Raw genomic sequence first — 15,268 nt, 5'->3', positions numbered from 1 at the left:
GAACACAGGAGGTGCCAGTCTGCCGCTGCTTCTGTCAGTCAGTTAGTTTGTGTTATTGCGCAACTTTGGTGACTCCGAAAAAACTCTTTTAAATGCCAAAGTCACACATAACACAAACAAAGTAACTGATGGAGGCAGCGGTAGACCAGCAGCTCCTGTGTTCAGGGATGTTAAATCACAGTTTTTCCTCAGTGGAGTCTGGCTTTGAATAGAGAGTTATAATGGCATAATTTTGTCATTGAAAATCACTGTCTGACAAAGAGGAAAAGCAGTGAAAATATTCTAAATATAGCATACAATTGAAATGATGATGACATTTTTTTTAAGGTGGGATGTTTTTTACATGGGGCTAAAATGCATTTTGTTGCTGGCCCCCACAGCAGTACATTACTTAGATTTCGTGTCAAACTGCAGCCTGCTTCTCCAAACTGGGTGGGTGCAGACTGCCATTTACCACATGTAATACACTGACTATGGATAAGTACCTTATACCACATAAAAAAATCTGAACTATCCTTTAAAGGGTCATAAAAAATCAGGACGTGGGATGAAATTGATACATATACGTATATTTACTGTGCCTGCTTATTCTTATTTGGGATTGCTGGGGGAGATATTAAAAAGAAAGAGTAAAATGATCACACTGCAGCCCGTAAAATACACACAAACATAAAATCATGTCTGCAGTCTTGATTTAAGTGTGGCGTACAAAGATTGGCAGCTAGAATAAAGTCATATCAAGCCTCTTGTTTAGTCTTTCTCCTCATAAAAGCACTCAACAATGTAGTAAAGTGACTTCAGGTAGTTAGCTGATGTGAGACATGAGGCCAGAGTGTCGGGCCCTGTTCCTACCACCTGCTTCAGGTAATTGATTGGAGTATAAAATGATTGAGTTTCTTTAATTAGCTAACAGACATCTCTATCTCAAAGCACGCCAAGGAGTGCTAACTTCACACCGCCTCATTAATAGCCCGGGCAAGGCGCACCATCAGCAATCTGTTGACATTATAACTCCTCAGACATCATAACGACACAAATCAGTTTGATGTCTGAGTAAACTTTTCAACTCAGCAAAATGCCATTTATCTCAGACCAATTTGTGATGAGAAAATGGCGGCGAGTCGCACATTTGACGACTTTGCTTTACACTCCACAGACCGCCTTTGTTTTGTGCATCACACTAAAACTTGCACATACACACTCAGCTCTTCCAAATAAGCACATACACACATGCTCGCCTCCCCTCAAAACACACACACAAGCACAATCTATAAAAATATGCTTAGCTTGGGACTGCTCTGTTGATAATGACCTCAGCCTTGGCACCGTACTGGGCCAGACCAGACTGCCGACAGACTGGAGGCTTTTGTGTGGACTCCCTATCTCTAACTCCATGACCTTTAGGGGGGGAGAAGAAAGCAGAAATGCCTTTTTTTATTTAGAAGGGGTAAGGCGTGCTCATTGTTCTGTGTTGGTACGGTTTCCCTGTGGTAAACACACAGCGGTTCCCAGGCTTGACATGTTGCTGCACAACACCCTCTCACCCTCCCTCCCTCCATGCATCCCTTGGTGTTCCCACACTGCCCTGTCTGGGTCGCTGCACCGTACCACCCCCCAACAACAACAACACACCACCATCAACAAACACTAGTGCCTCACCCATACGACACACTTTTTTCACCTGCTACCAGGGCAGCATTCATAAAAGAATGCTTGTCTGTGAGCTTTAATGCATTATAAAATTCCCCACATACATGATGGACTGAGACAGAGGAGTGCAGCTGGAAAAGAGGGAGTAGAGACGGGACAGAAGCCCTTGGGGCAAGGCCACTGTGTCAGGGCCCTGAGAGGGGACCCGTGACGAGGCCTGGAAGCTCCCTAGTTGCTCAGGACAGGGGCCATCCTTCAAGTGGGTGACAACAGTGCATAAACAAACCACTAACCTCATCAGCTCTCTGTTTACAGCCCTGCGACCGAGTCCTGGACGACTCATTAACATCAGAGACCTTCCAAAAAGAGCCATGTTCTGAGAGGGGTGGGGGAGGCTTCTCCCATCGTAAGAGAGGAGGAAAGTGGACGACATGTCAGACGAATGGGGGCGTTGATAGATGAGAGAGCCTGGGTCATAGTCAACCTGCCCGCCGCCACCCCACACTCATCAACACACACAGACACACTTGTACCTCAAAACACAACGAATACACTCGCAAAGGCGGCATCTGCGTGTGAGCATATGTGATATGCTTTACACCTGACAAGTATTCAGCAGCTAAAGCAATGCTGATACTTGGTCATAAATGTGCTTTTACCCCTCTGTAGACTGATCACATAATTGTTACACATCAGCAACTTTTAAGCAGAAAACCATCACCTTTCCAAAGCAACTGACAGAACGCTTTAGCACCTTTTCACACAAGGACTTCAAGTTTGCAAGGGCATTTTACACACAAATTTTGGTCTAAAACAAACACAAACTCAAAAAAAACCGAGTGAATATTACATTAAGGCCTTAAAAATAAATGACTGAAATCTTTTATATAGTGAACTGGATGATGGTGTAAAATAATTTATTTTTTACTCTCTATAAACCAACAAATTTTTAGATTATTCCCTTAGTACTTCACTGAAGTGATAAGTCCTATTTGAGTTTTAAGATGAGCCTCACACCACGGACTGATTTGAAAATATATGCTTGACATGAATTTACTCGGTGGAACTTGAAAAAAATAAACCTGATTAGATAAATTGGCTAAACGGTAATTTATTTGCATAAGAAAACAAGTTCAAAGCAAAGATTAACAAGGAGTAACCTCTGCCGTGGGCCCCAATGATTCCTGACCCAGTCCATTACTAAAGGAGATATGGGACATTTGTATACGGAGCTTTGGCACCAAGCGGAGCGCAGGCAAAGAGCACCGCTCCGGGACAACAAGGGCTGTTTAATGGGGTCTCTATTTCACTTTCCTCGCGCCGGCCCGCTCCCTCTCACCTTTTAAATGGGCCGATCTATTAACCGTTTTAATGAGCTCCGCCAGACAAACGCGAGATGCATGGCCCATTGCACAATGTGAGGAGGACGACGCACTTCTCAGCTCCGGAGAGGAGAGGCGCTGACAGACAGCGAGACACCGAGGCGCGCGAGGCCTCTCTCTCTCCCTCTCTCTCTCCCTCGCTCTCTCTCTCTCTCTCTCTGTTGCACGCACGCACATCTTCTCGCGTGCCAATCAGGGGAGGCAATGTGTAAAATTTCCATCTAAAAAAATGATTTGTGCCACATTTTGGGGGGAGCGGGCGCATCAATGAGTGATGACTGACTAAATATTGTGGTAAATGTGAAAAATGATTATCAAGTGCACAAGTCTGTGCCTTGGGACACAAACTGGATTTCAATGCTCCATTGACACTTGTTAAGCCTCCAAATAATTTTCATGGAACTTTTCCTTTCGGTCAATATTTTTTTTCACTGCGTTAAAAAATGGAATTAAGTTTTACATAGAGGTCTGTAAATCACAATATTACTATAAGTGGATTATATGTGATTAATCGTGATTGTAATTATTCCTAACAAATTATCAAGGACCTCTAAACACATAATAATCAAGAGGTTTTTTATTGGGACACAAATATGCTAAGTGGACCTTTAATTAGGCCTGCACCGGGCTAGTTTGGATCATCAAAGCCCCCCTCCTTCAGCTTTCTGTATAGCCCACAATTCACCACGGGGTGCGGCCTGCACGCCTTGGCTATACTTAGTTGGGAAGCAAAAGCGAGTTTTTGTGGCGCACCGCATTACATCTGGACGTGCGGACTAATCAGTCAACCTCCATCAATCACTCTTACGTTTACCACCTCTCCATCACCTCCTCTATTACATCCACCCCCTTTTTTATCACACGACTGTTCTGCAGGGAGGCCCCCGTACATGCCCGTTTTAACACGACTTCTCCGGACAGGCGGGAGGCACACACTGAACGCATTTACCAGCAGAGCTCTTATGAGGGGTCTGGGAATTTAAATATTCACTGTTGACACTGTGCAGACCTGGCTGGGGGCCAGAGCGGGCCCGCTCCTCCGGGGACCCTGAACATTCCCCCCACTCTGACTGAAGAGGTAGACATCTTCGTCTTCCATCTCCATAATAATAATCGTTTAATAAACAAGGAACTATCCTTACTATATTAGAGAGCATGGCTTTAATTGTTTGCAAGTATGCAGACACGGTGATGCGGCTGTTGCTTGCTGTGTGTGTATGTGCAGAATAATAAAAAAATTCCAAAACAAAAGTTTTGTTTTGCACAGTCAAGAGAGACCCAGAGGGCCGCTGCAAAGAAAACCAAGTGTTTTCTTTCCTGTTGTTGATGATGATGATGATGATGACGATGTTTGTGTGTGTGCCTGTTTTTGTGCGCGCACACCTTTTCCCTAAAGCGTATCACAATATTTTCTAAACATTCAATAGAAACACGACACATGAATCCACGATTCCCATGTTTATTCACTTTTTTTCAGTTTTTCTCTTTTATATTGTTCTGTAAAGTAATTAAATAAAGTAATTTAAAATCGATTTAAACTGACCGCATGCAACAACTTCACCATAACTTGGCGTTAACTGTCCAAATAATTTTAGACATGTGGTGCAGCTGCTAAACCAGTGTTTTATTTAGTTTATTTTAGTTTCAATAGCATGCAAAAAAAAAATTAAATTATTGTCTGCAAAAATGGGATACAAACCCTGCTCACTGAACTGACTGAAACTCTCATGAAAATCACAACGTCCTTTTTTAAAACTTGCTGTAAACACTACAGAATATTTCAGGCCTGGGCCATTACACTGTTGCCTTTCTATTTACCTCCCTGTCTAATTTCCTCCTAAAATCTGCAATTCAATTCTCGATTAATGGTGTGTCTTTTACAATGAGAACCTCAGCAATTAAAAGTCAGTCAAAACTCAAATAAAAGGCAGCAGACACATATTTACGGAAAACACTAATGAAAAATATCAAAACATGTGGACTGGAGCTTGACTGACAAAGCTTTAGAAAAAAAAAGAATGCAATTCTTGATAATTTATTGTAGCAAATCAATGCATGAATAGCCATATCAATCATCTCCTTGCATTAATTCTTATAGCTGATTGGGTCCAAGTAATTAAATCGATTTAATGACAAGAGTGCTTCGAGATTACACTTAATTTAATCAGACTCATTGAATATTTTAAGTTAATATTTCATCCTAAATGAATTTTGTTAACAGCCTGCCTCCTGCAATAATCAAATTACAGTGTTAATTCTGCAAACTATAACATTCCTGCATCAAAGGAATTAAAACATCAAAGTGTTATTTTTTTCCCAGAGTACCATATAATTTAACAATCAACGCAGATTACGCATTAATACGAGCTCGAATATGACACACACAGAGTTACTAACAATTCCCCCTTCCCCGAGACATTTACCATGCCTGTCTAAATCCTCGTTTTCTCCTTATTTCTCTCCAGCAACCTGCCTTTTCCAAGTTGCTCCCCGCAAAACTGAAGTGACCAGCAGCCCACAGCAGCAGTGTGCAGTGATTGCAATACAACCGCCGCTGCACGGGACATGAGATTTTAACCTACAATACACAACATTACGCTACAGCGCCCACTACATGCAACGAGCAATTCCAATAGTGAAGCGGACGCCCTGCAGAAAGTTCCTCCATCGCTCCCGAAACTTTAAACTCTACTTCTGACACCGTTTATTTTTTTTCTTTCGCGACAATGTCATCGTTCTGTCACTTTTAACAGGTGAGCGCGAGATTTTGCTTTTCTGGCAGAAATGAAATCGTTACCGAAACTATTGATAAACGCAGTGATAACAGCGACAGTCTATAGGTATATAAGATGGCATGTTTCAAAAGGAAAAAAGAAAGGGATGTTGCACCTACTCGTGGCCAGTTTCCGTGCCCTGCCTTTGGACCTCATGGTGCCAGTCTCTCGGCGTGGGTTTGTTTGGATTTTTTCTTGGATCTTTTTTTCCTCCTTTTTGTTTTTTCTCGGTCCTTTTTCTCTGGGTTTCTCAATCCAAACGCGCTATCTCTCCAGCATTGTCAGTCTGGACACCTTCGCACATGCGCACAGCCCGAGATCTGTCGGCAGCAAGTGCCAGAAAAAGTTTGGGACGATTTATCACTTTGATATTAACCTGATCTGGTCAAGATGTGTGGATCGTGGACATCTCCTTTCGTGTCAGAGTTTCAAACGATCACGGAGGGAGAATGCGGGGCACACTGCAAAAAATGTCCAAGGTTGTGGAAGCCTCAGATTCAATCGTGTTGTTTATCTAACACGTGAGGAAACTTTGTAATTGGGATGCGTGCGGCGGAGTTTTGACTTGTTTTGGAGCATATCTCGAAACAAGACCCGTTTATCCAATAAAGTGTTAGAAAAGGCAACTAAATAAGATTAAAGAAAACTCTTTTAAGTTAAAAAAAAACAAGTTCAATCAAACTGCAATAAAACGATGCATTAAACACACGTACATTTTTTTTAAAAAGAAAAAAGTTAGAGAATGAGCACTACAAGAAATGCTTTCATAAAATGGATATTTTTTGCAGTGCAGTCAGCACCCCGGATCTACAGAGTACCGGGGACATTAATTATAACGAGCCTTATTCTCAATCCTTACTGCGCACCTTTTCTCTTTAAATGAAGTCACATTAATCAATGTTCACTTAAATTACCAATGTTGGATATAGTCATTAAAGATTTTATATATTTTAATTGTGTTTTGACCATTATACCGAGTACTGGAAAATGAATGAAAAACTTCCCCCCTCCCTCTCCCGCTTGGGCACCCGACTGACAGCTCTAATATGAGAGTGCCCAGGTTTTCTCTCCCTCTCTCTCTTTGTGCTGACAATTATTAATATGTTAAGTGCTCAGTATTAATTCCTCTTTGAGACGTTTCTGTTGCAGTGCGTAAATTTCATCACTTGGTAATTGCTAAAGGCTCGAAAAGGATGTTTTCACTTGATTTAACTTGGAAGGAGAACGGCTTTATCAAGAAAGAAAGGAAAGAAAGAAAAAAAGACTTTCGTCCAAACCTTCATCTCAGTGGGTGGAATAATGTTTGGATCAACTTCTTTTTTCGCTCTGGATTTAAAGAAAAAGGCCACACTCATAAATGCATGCCATCCAGGCACTAAAAGTCAATAAAATCACTGCATGTCTGCTGTTATCACATAAACATTTTATAGAGGCATATTTAGATACTGACTCATATATCAGCAAAATAGAGTACCAGCCAGATACAAAAACAGCAAATCTTGATTTGTTACCATTCTATGTATTTTATAGCTTCAAAATGAATGGGGAAAATGCAGTAAAATTGTATCCACACATCAGAGCGCGCATTGATATAATAAAGGTGAAGCCTATTTGTTCCCATGTGGAGACAGCGTATAATTAAAGTAATTGGCAATTAATTAGATCCGCATGAGCTCATGCTGACCTTGTAGATGAACTCTTAAATGGGTTGTGAACTCGAGCTATCGATTCTTAAGTGTGTTGAAACGGATTAAAGTCCTGACATCTTGACATGACAAAAAAAAAAAAAAAATAACCAGAGCATGCCATATGGTAATATCAACGCAGACAAACTCTCAAACTGCACAGTTAGCAATTAAGAAAATCTAACCACACTTATGTGATACATGCACAATAGGGGAAAATAACACTGCAGAAAGTGTTTCAGTCATTAAAGGATTGTTCTCATCAGATTCAGATTTTTTTTAACGATATAGTTCCACGTCCAAAAACTAAAGTTGGGCATCTTTGGATTAATATCCCTCATTTAAATGGCTGACTTAAGAGAGGTTAATGCTGATACTTTATTGTGGTTGTACCTCGCTCTGCCTCTACTGTAATGACATAAATGATGCTATTAAGTGGGTTGCGCCTACACACCGTGCCTGAAAAGGTGGCGAGAGAGAGAGGGGGAGGGAAGGAGAGGGAGGGAGGGAGAGAGAGAGAGAGAGAGAGAGAGAGAGAGAGCTCCAGGCGGCGCGCTCAATTAGCCTAAATGGAAACAGTTTTCATTCACCGCAATAACTCACTCTTCTCTCCCCTCGTCTCCTCTCCCTCTCTGAAGCACTCTTTCAATACATATTTTATTATGATACGCTGAACCCGGTGGCAGGGCGGAGCGGCGCAGAGATCCCCACAGCCCCGTGGACTGTAATTATTAGAAATTAATTGGGTTCGAGACCCCCCGCGGTTGCAAGTATAAGCTAAAAGATTGCTTTCACTTTGCGCTAAATTCACACACAAATACCAATAACAAACGAGTCTAATTTAATATTGGTTGAGTCGAAGGGAACCCTCATTCAAACAATCAGATTTTGGTTAATTTTTACTGTTTTACAGTAGTTGCGTAATCAGCTATGGGGGTTAAAAAAATAGCATGATGGGGGCTGTCGAGGCAGACTAAAAGTGAAAAGGGAGCCTGCGGCACAAGGAAATTACCAGCGCCCGCGTGACCTTTGAGCAAGGTAATCAATCAAGTGATCAACAGGGATATTTATCACTGCTTTGTGCATCCAAACCCTAAACCTGTGTGTAGAAACAAAATAAAAAGACGTAAAATGAGAATGTTGATCTTCTGGGATGTGGTATTGGATTCTTGAATTAGTTATTGTTTTAATCTAATCTTTCTTTTAAAGGACACACCTATAATAATAATAATAATAATAATAATAATAATAATAATAATAATAATAATAGGCCCAATAGCCAAATAAAATCTGGTCTAAATAAGCGAAAACATACAGACATATAATTATTATTAGAAATAGGAAAAAAGGCCACATTTCAACACTGTAGGCCCACAATTTGTCTTGGCCATTTCTGCTTTGTATATCATGGGCCTGCCGACTTTCTTTTAATCAGGGCTCAATGTGTTATTTATTTTAACTTTTTACTAAAACATCTCTCTGGTGAACATAATATCGCAATGACTTCGTTCACGTCTTGATTTTTGTAACATTGTACTGTAAAATGTAAAAACCTGCAACGATTTATTTGGCCCAGTGCGTGCTGCCCCTGTGTGGAGAACTGTCGACCCAATCAAACGCATTAAAAGCTTCCAACGTGCTGCTAATGTAGTAAAATAATACCGTGATGAGGAACCCCCCCCCCACCAAAGTAAAACAAAAAGGTCGTTCTAACAACCGATTTGAGTCGACATTTACATTTTTTTTTCATTAGATGTACTTTTATGTTGTATTTCTGGCATGCATATAAATGAAAAATGAGGATGAAAACTGTATAAAATAAGGCTTTATACGCCTGGTCAGTTTAATTGGGGAAGTCCTAAAAAAACAAATGAGAAAAAAAAGACATCGGTATAAGTTGCAGGTTTAATACGGATACAACTTATATGTGATTTCATATTAAAACGTGCAAAAAGCGTGACGCAATTTACATAAAAAGGCCCACCCTGATAAATATATTATTTAATAAAATGTTTTGGTATAATTTCACGTCGTCCAATCCAAAATCGATTCTGGACGAGCACACTGTGTGTAATCTTATATTTCGGTTGTATACATACAACGGATACTTTAATTCAAAAAGATATACATATATATAATTATTCCACTAAAAAACACCAATGCATTTGTTTAGCAGAAATATGGCCGTTGCATATGAGGATGAAAACAGAGAAAATGCATTTTTCTTCAAAACACTGACTGTATATAGAGGGTTTGTTCATGGGCGATTGAATAAAAACACGCAAATTAACAATGACTTAACATAAATAAAATCAAAAATCAATTTTATCTAAATTCAATTTCATGTTCCAAAATAATTAAAATCGTAAAGGTTCGTAAACATGAAGCATCAAGACCACAAACTGCGATATGGTTTTGTATCAGCGCTAGATCTCCTGCTTATTGCATGAAGCTGAGTCGATGTGAAGAGACGACCTGATTGTTGAAAATCCTTAATACTATACCGCCATCTAGTGGATACAAGCATGTAGCGCTCGAGACATAGGAATGAGTTACTGATGGTGTGTAGACATTCAGCATTCAAACGTCAGTCCAAGCAGTCCCATTTTGACAATAAATAAACAAATAGACCACAATGGATAGATCCCTATATCACGACTGTATAGGAAAATAGGTCTAACTGATGGGTTTCCTCATTTACAGACTTGTTATGGATCAAGTGCAGAAACTTAAAAGCAGTAGTTAACTGATAAACGAGCTGGCCAGGCTTATTCTGAAGTAAAGTGCATTTTAACAACCGCTTCTTAACTCAGTATCCGGCACGGGAGACAGATTACGATGCGCTCCTGAGACAATTTGTGGAAGTAGCATTGATAGGGCTGGTGTTGGCCATGGACATATTTACCCCCACCCCCTCCACACACACACACACACACACACACACACACACACACACACACACACACACACACACACACCTAAAGATACAGACTCATCCCCATCAGTTTCAAATGACGTCTCCCTTGCACATGTCCCGTCAACAGAGAGATGTGACAAGTAATCAATGAGACAGTCGATCAGGTTTATTTATCTCCGTTTCCAGTAACAGCGGACAGAGGAATCCTTGTCAAGTTCCCGGTTGCAAGGCAATTAAAGGAACATACAGATGGATGGGATGCTTAGAGGATAAGAGAGTAAACCTGTCGATAATCTCGACAGTTTCTGCAGTTGACTGCTTATAGCACAGTTCCCTTTGAACTTGAAACAGCCGGATAGATATCAAAACTGCTTTGAATGTGCATTTTCAGTAAAGCTATTGACCTCAGAGCACCATCAAATAGCCAGTAATCACTATGCCTTTGTCACATAAGACATTTTGACATATCACAACATAAAAGCACAGGTGTAAATACCTAAATTAATCATGGTTACATTCCTTTCAGTGGCTTCAGCATCAGGGTCCTGATACTTTGTGATATCAGGCTTTAGAAATAAAACCAGACTATTCTCCTCTCTTCTCAATTTGTACGTCCTTGATTCCTTTCCTCACTTCCACTCGCAACTTGGTCCCAGGCAAAAGGAGACATCCGTGCTTTGAGATGATATTTTAAAGCAGCGTCAATTAAATATATGTGGCGCAGCTGCATTATCAGCTATGTGTCAGCCTTCCTTTATACATTACATATACAGGAAACACTTCCACAAAGATGTGAACATCCTCTCTCACAACTCCTCTAGGGAGCCTACTCTCTCCTTGAAATGCATTTTAGGAATTGAGCCATCTTTCAAGATTCTCTGAGATCGATTTACAGATCACAGGCAGGAGGACAGATGAGACAGGGAGGCACAAAATAGAGATATGAGAAGAACTGACTGCCAAGTCTTAAACAGAACAGAGCATAGTTAATGTTAACTGTAACACCTGTACCTTTCCTACTATGACAAGCTCACAGTGACAAATGTCAGCTGTGAAAAAGGACTTCATCTGGTATTAAATGTAAGTATTTACTGCTTCTCTCTGTTTCATGTCATTTGTAAATGAAATGGCTATTGGTTTTAAACTATTGGACAGGAAAAACAAGCAAATTAAAAACAAATTTGCCCTGTCCTGCCCGTTTTTCTTTTATTTGTGGCAACCATGCCTCCAGCCATTATTTGAGAAAATATTAGAACACTATGAGAGCGTGGTAGTTTGGTGGTTCAAACTGCAAGAGCACAATGTTTCAGATGCAGTTTGAATGATAAAAATCCATTCAGCCACCGTGTACATATCAACATCAAAGACAGAAAGTAAAATGTCTTGCCCTGCAAACTTAAGTGTGAAGGTTTCAAGGAGTATAACCTCAGTGCATTGTTCACCCAGGGAAACATTCATTGAACATTTGCCCTGGGGTGAAAAAAAAAACATTCATGAGGATATAAAACCCTTTGAAAGGTCTCCTCGATGAGTCACATTAACAGGATACTTAGCAGGAGAGCATAAGACCCTGGAAAACATAGATACACTCCAATCTGCAATCCAATAAGTCTGTTACTCCTGATATTTCTACACTACAGGGACTACACCGCAAAAAAACTGAGAAGAAGCCTAAAGTGAAACACCAAGCACAAACTCTGACTATCATGACCTCCAACAAGTTTATCCCTGAGTAAAAGCTGAGTCGAGCACAATAAAATGTTCCCCAGAAACCCAGCTGAGTGGTCAGCAGTTACTTCTGAAGTGACAAGCTCAGGCAGCTTAAGTTGTTTCACACTGGCATAAAGTGCTGGGCGTGGTGTTTTGTGAACATAGAAATTCATAAATAACATACTAAAACATTTTTCTTTTTGATGAGAATATATCCAGACCCCTTCGAAAGGGATTGATACACAAACTTTATGAAATTTGTTTTACTTACCAATCTGTAGAAACCCCGATAGGATAACAGAGGCAGAAGGGTCTGCAGTAGGAAATGCAGAGGAGAGCACCAAACTCTTCGGAGGCCAGTGATGCTGTATTTTCACAAGAACACAGACAAAGGGGGGAAAATAAATACAAATTTTAAAAAAATAGCGAGTTTTTATATTGTTGTCATATGGTAAGATCCTTTGATTCATGCGATGATTCATAAAAAGCAGAAACACTGCACACTGTGTAGCTATTTAACAGATTGCTATAATACATTAATACAATATATTACATTGTATAGGAACACCATACACATGACAAATCCATTTGTCAGTCCTCGAACCGCACTTTCTTTGGTAAAAGTGCTTTTTTTTGATCCCTCATCTTGGAGTGAATGGCAGAGTCAGCTTTAACTAGACTTGATTATAAGCCTGAGAGACTTTCAAAACAGGATTAAGGACCTTTTGAACACTGGATGCCCATGTCCGGTTTCTGAACGCTGCTGATTGGCTATTTTTGTAAGTTTGTTGCTTGCGCTTGAATTTTATGCTGTTTTTTGTTTTGTTTTGTTTTTTTTTTTTACTTTTGCTGTTGTGTTTTTAGTCTGCTTGTTCTTTTATGTGAAATTCTTCATGATGCTATCTTGGCCAAACTCCCTCCCTTTGTATCTCAGTGGGACTATTTCTGGGAGTAAATGAAATCATGAGCAATGGCTGAATTACTTTTAGCTGCTTTAGTTTCAGGGTCCTCATACTAAGTGTAATGTCACACCGCCATGATTGACTGGGACATTTGAGAAAAACAGAGCCACTGTCAGCACCACCTGTGGTTTTACTACTCTTTGAGCAAACATTAGTTAGAAAGTGATAACCAAGATAAGTATTTCACATATCGATGTGTGACAGGTAAACAACACTACTTAAATCATTTGCAGAGTATTTACGGTGAGCATATATAATGTCAGATAAAATGCATATTTTTCCAAAATGTGTTAGGTGTGTACAGGAATAGGCCTCAAGGGAGAAAAAAAACAAAGGAGGGAAAAGCCCAAGCATCATAGATCACTGTCTGCGTTTTCAAACAGTCAGTACATTATATTGCTGTGTCAGCCTGTCATTTTAATCAATAACCCACCATTACCAAACATAATTAGAAAAGCCTGTATCTATTACCAAAAAGTCAGTTTGTTTAATCCAATTAAGAAAACACATGCAATTAGAAACAACACAAGCAAATGACTAAACGCTTCACCAATTCCTAAATGAGCAGCATTTAGAAAAAGTGCAGCAAATAGAGAAAAACACTGCAAGAACCTAATAACACAACAGTAACTGTTTCTCAGGGAAACTAAAAAAAAATGATGCACAAAGTTGGGACATGCGAGTTGTTGACATGGTTTGGGGCTTGTAAGGTTACTTAAGTCAGTTAATCATCAGGGGTTTTGGAAATTCACCTTGAGAGTTTTTGTTTTTGTTGTGGTTGTTTTGTTTAGTTGCTTGTTTTAACATTGTGATGACATGATTCAGATATTATTGCAGATATCTGCTGTCAACCTAGCCTTAGCCTTGTGTTTATTATGATAGTATCCTAATGATGCCATTACAAGATTAAGAAAGCAAAAAACAAACCACAAAACATGCATTCTAGCATTTCTCTAACTTTGCTCAACACCACTGACTGATGGGCAGTCAAAAATTTTATAAGCCACAAACAAACAAGCATCTCTCAGCCGCAGCTTCTTGCAGAGCTATCTCTAAATGCTGCACGTCTCATGAACTGGACCTGTCTCACAGCGGACATTTTTTTGACTTGTCATCGTCGGAAAAGCACAGGAGAAAATGATAACATAAACGGTGGCTCAGTTCCATTAAGTGCCCCAGTAAGTTATTACAATGAGTCAGGTTGGACAATATCAAGCCCTCCACTACGCTGAATGCAGCTACAAATAATCTTATTTAAAACGCGCTTTTCCTACCGTGACATGTAAAAATGTCTGCTGTGAAAACGGTCTACGGCGACGCTGTGCTACACATACAGTAGTTCAATCGACAAAGACGTTTCTAAATGCTTAATATGTGTTGCCAAATTCCAGTTGTTTTTTCTTTAAATTCGCAGTGCACAGACCTCACAGGGCCACGATAACAAGCCCACATTTACAACATAAAATATAAGCTACAAAACTGTACCGCACATGCATGTTAGCTAACTAGCCTAAAAGACCACATTCATTTCACCGGCAGCATACATACCGGTACACGTCTCCTTTGTAGCAGAAAAAAACCGTTTGAAGAATTTCCAGTTAGCGCTGAAAGTTTAAACAAAATGTGTTACTTTTAAAAAAATTTCCTTTCCTCCTTTTCGTTACTTTTGCTAATGTTGACAGCTAGCCAACAGAAGGCGCACGCACGGCACCGCACGAGCCAAAGCGTGTTTTAGCTAGCTTAATGAGTTACGATAAAATCTTTAAAGCAAACAAAATTACAAAAAAATCTTGTAAAATAACTTTAAAGGAAGCTACAGTGTTAAACTAACCGCAAAAATAGTCCTAGTGGTTGTCGTCGGTGCAATGACAGTTCAAACTTCCACAGTTCAAACTTCCTCCTGTTCCCGCCCCCATCTATCCGGTTTCAAGTTAAAGGGTATAGAAAACTAATAAAACAATGCAATTCATAAGTGACTGGCTGCATAGCGAATCGAGCCAGTTTGTATTTCTCGCCCCCGCTGCAGTTTATCGCCGGTGTGTAAAATATTGCACATACTTCGGTTACATGTTACGTGTCCCACTCCCTCCAATTTTGTTCAACTTCCTGTTTATTGTATATCCGGCCATAGTATGGTGGCCTCGTAGGCAAAATCGATTTATTAGAATTAGAATATACCTTCATTGTC

The 15,268-nt window shown here is 40.0% G+C and overlaps 1 protein-coding gene across 13 annotated transcripts in view; it reads right to left on the bottom strand.

The window, feature by feature from the left end:
• Positions 1–14,684, bottom strand: part of mecom (MDS1 and EVI1 complex locus) — a 156,529-nt gene extending 141,845 nt beyond the window's left edge. For 8 of the 13 annotated variants that reach the window (XM_088078793.1, XM_088078794.1, XM_088078796.1 and 5 more), the window contains exon 1: positions 5,926–6,226. In XM_088078793.1, coding sequence (XP_087934919.1) covers positions 5,926–5,962 — 37 coding nt within the window. In that variant the 5' untranslated portion in view covers positions 5,963–6,226. Of the gene's footprint in view, positions 1–5,925; positions 6,228–12,389; positions 12,484–14,628 lie in introns of those variants that run through there. The other 5 variants (XM_088078799.1, XM_088078800.1, XM_088078795.1 and 2 more) reach the window with 3 other exon arrangements.
• Between the last annotated feature and the right edge of the window lie 584 nt (positions 14,685–15,268).

The sequence above is a fragment of the Plectropomus leopardus genome, chromosome 6 (genome assembly GCF_026936395.1).
Source record: "Plectropomus leopardus strain MGB_pleo_1.0 chromosome 6, ASM2693639v1, whole genome shotgun sequence".
Lineage (NCBI taxonomy): Eukaryota > Metazoa > Chordata > Actinopteri > Perciformes > Serranidae > Plectropomus > Plectropomus leopardus.
The sequence above is the reverse complement of the archived record's forward strand: the minus strand, read 5'-3'. Positions and strand labels throughout refer to the sequence as shown.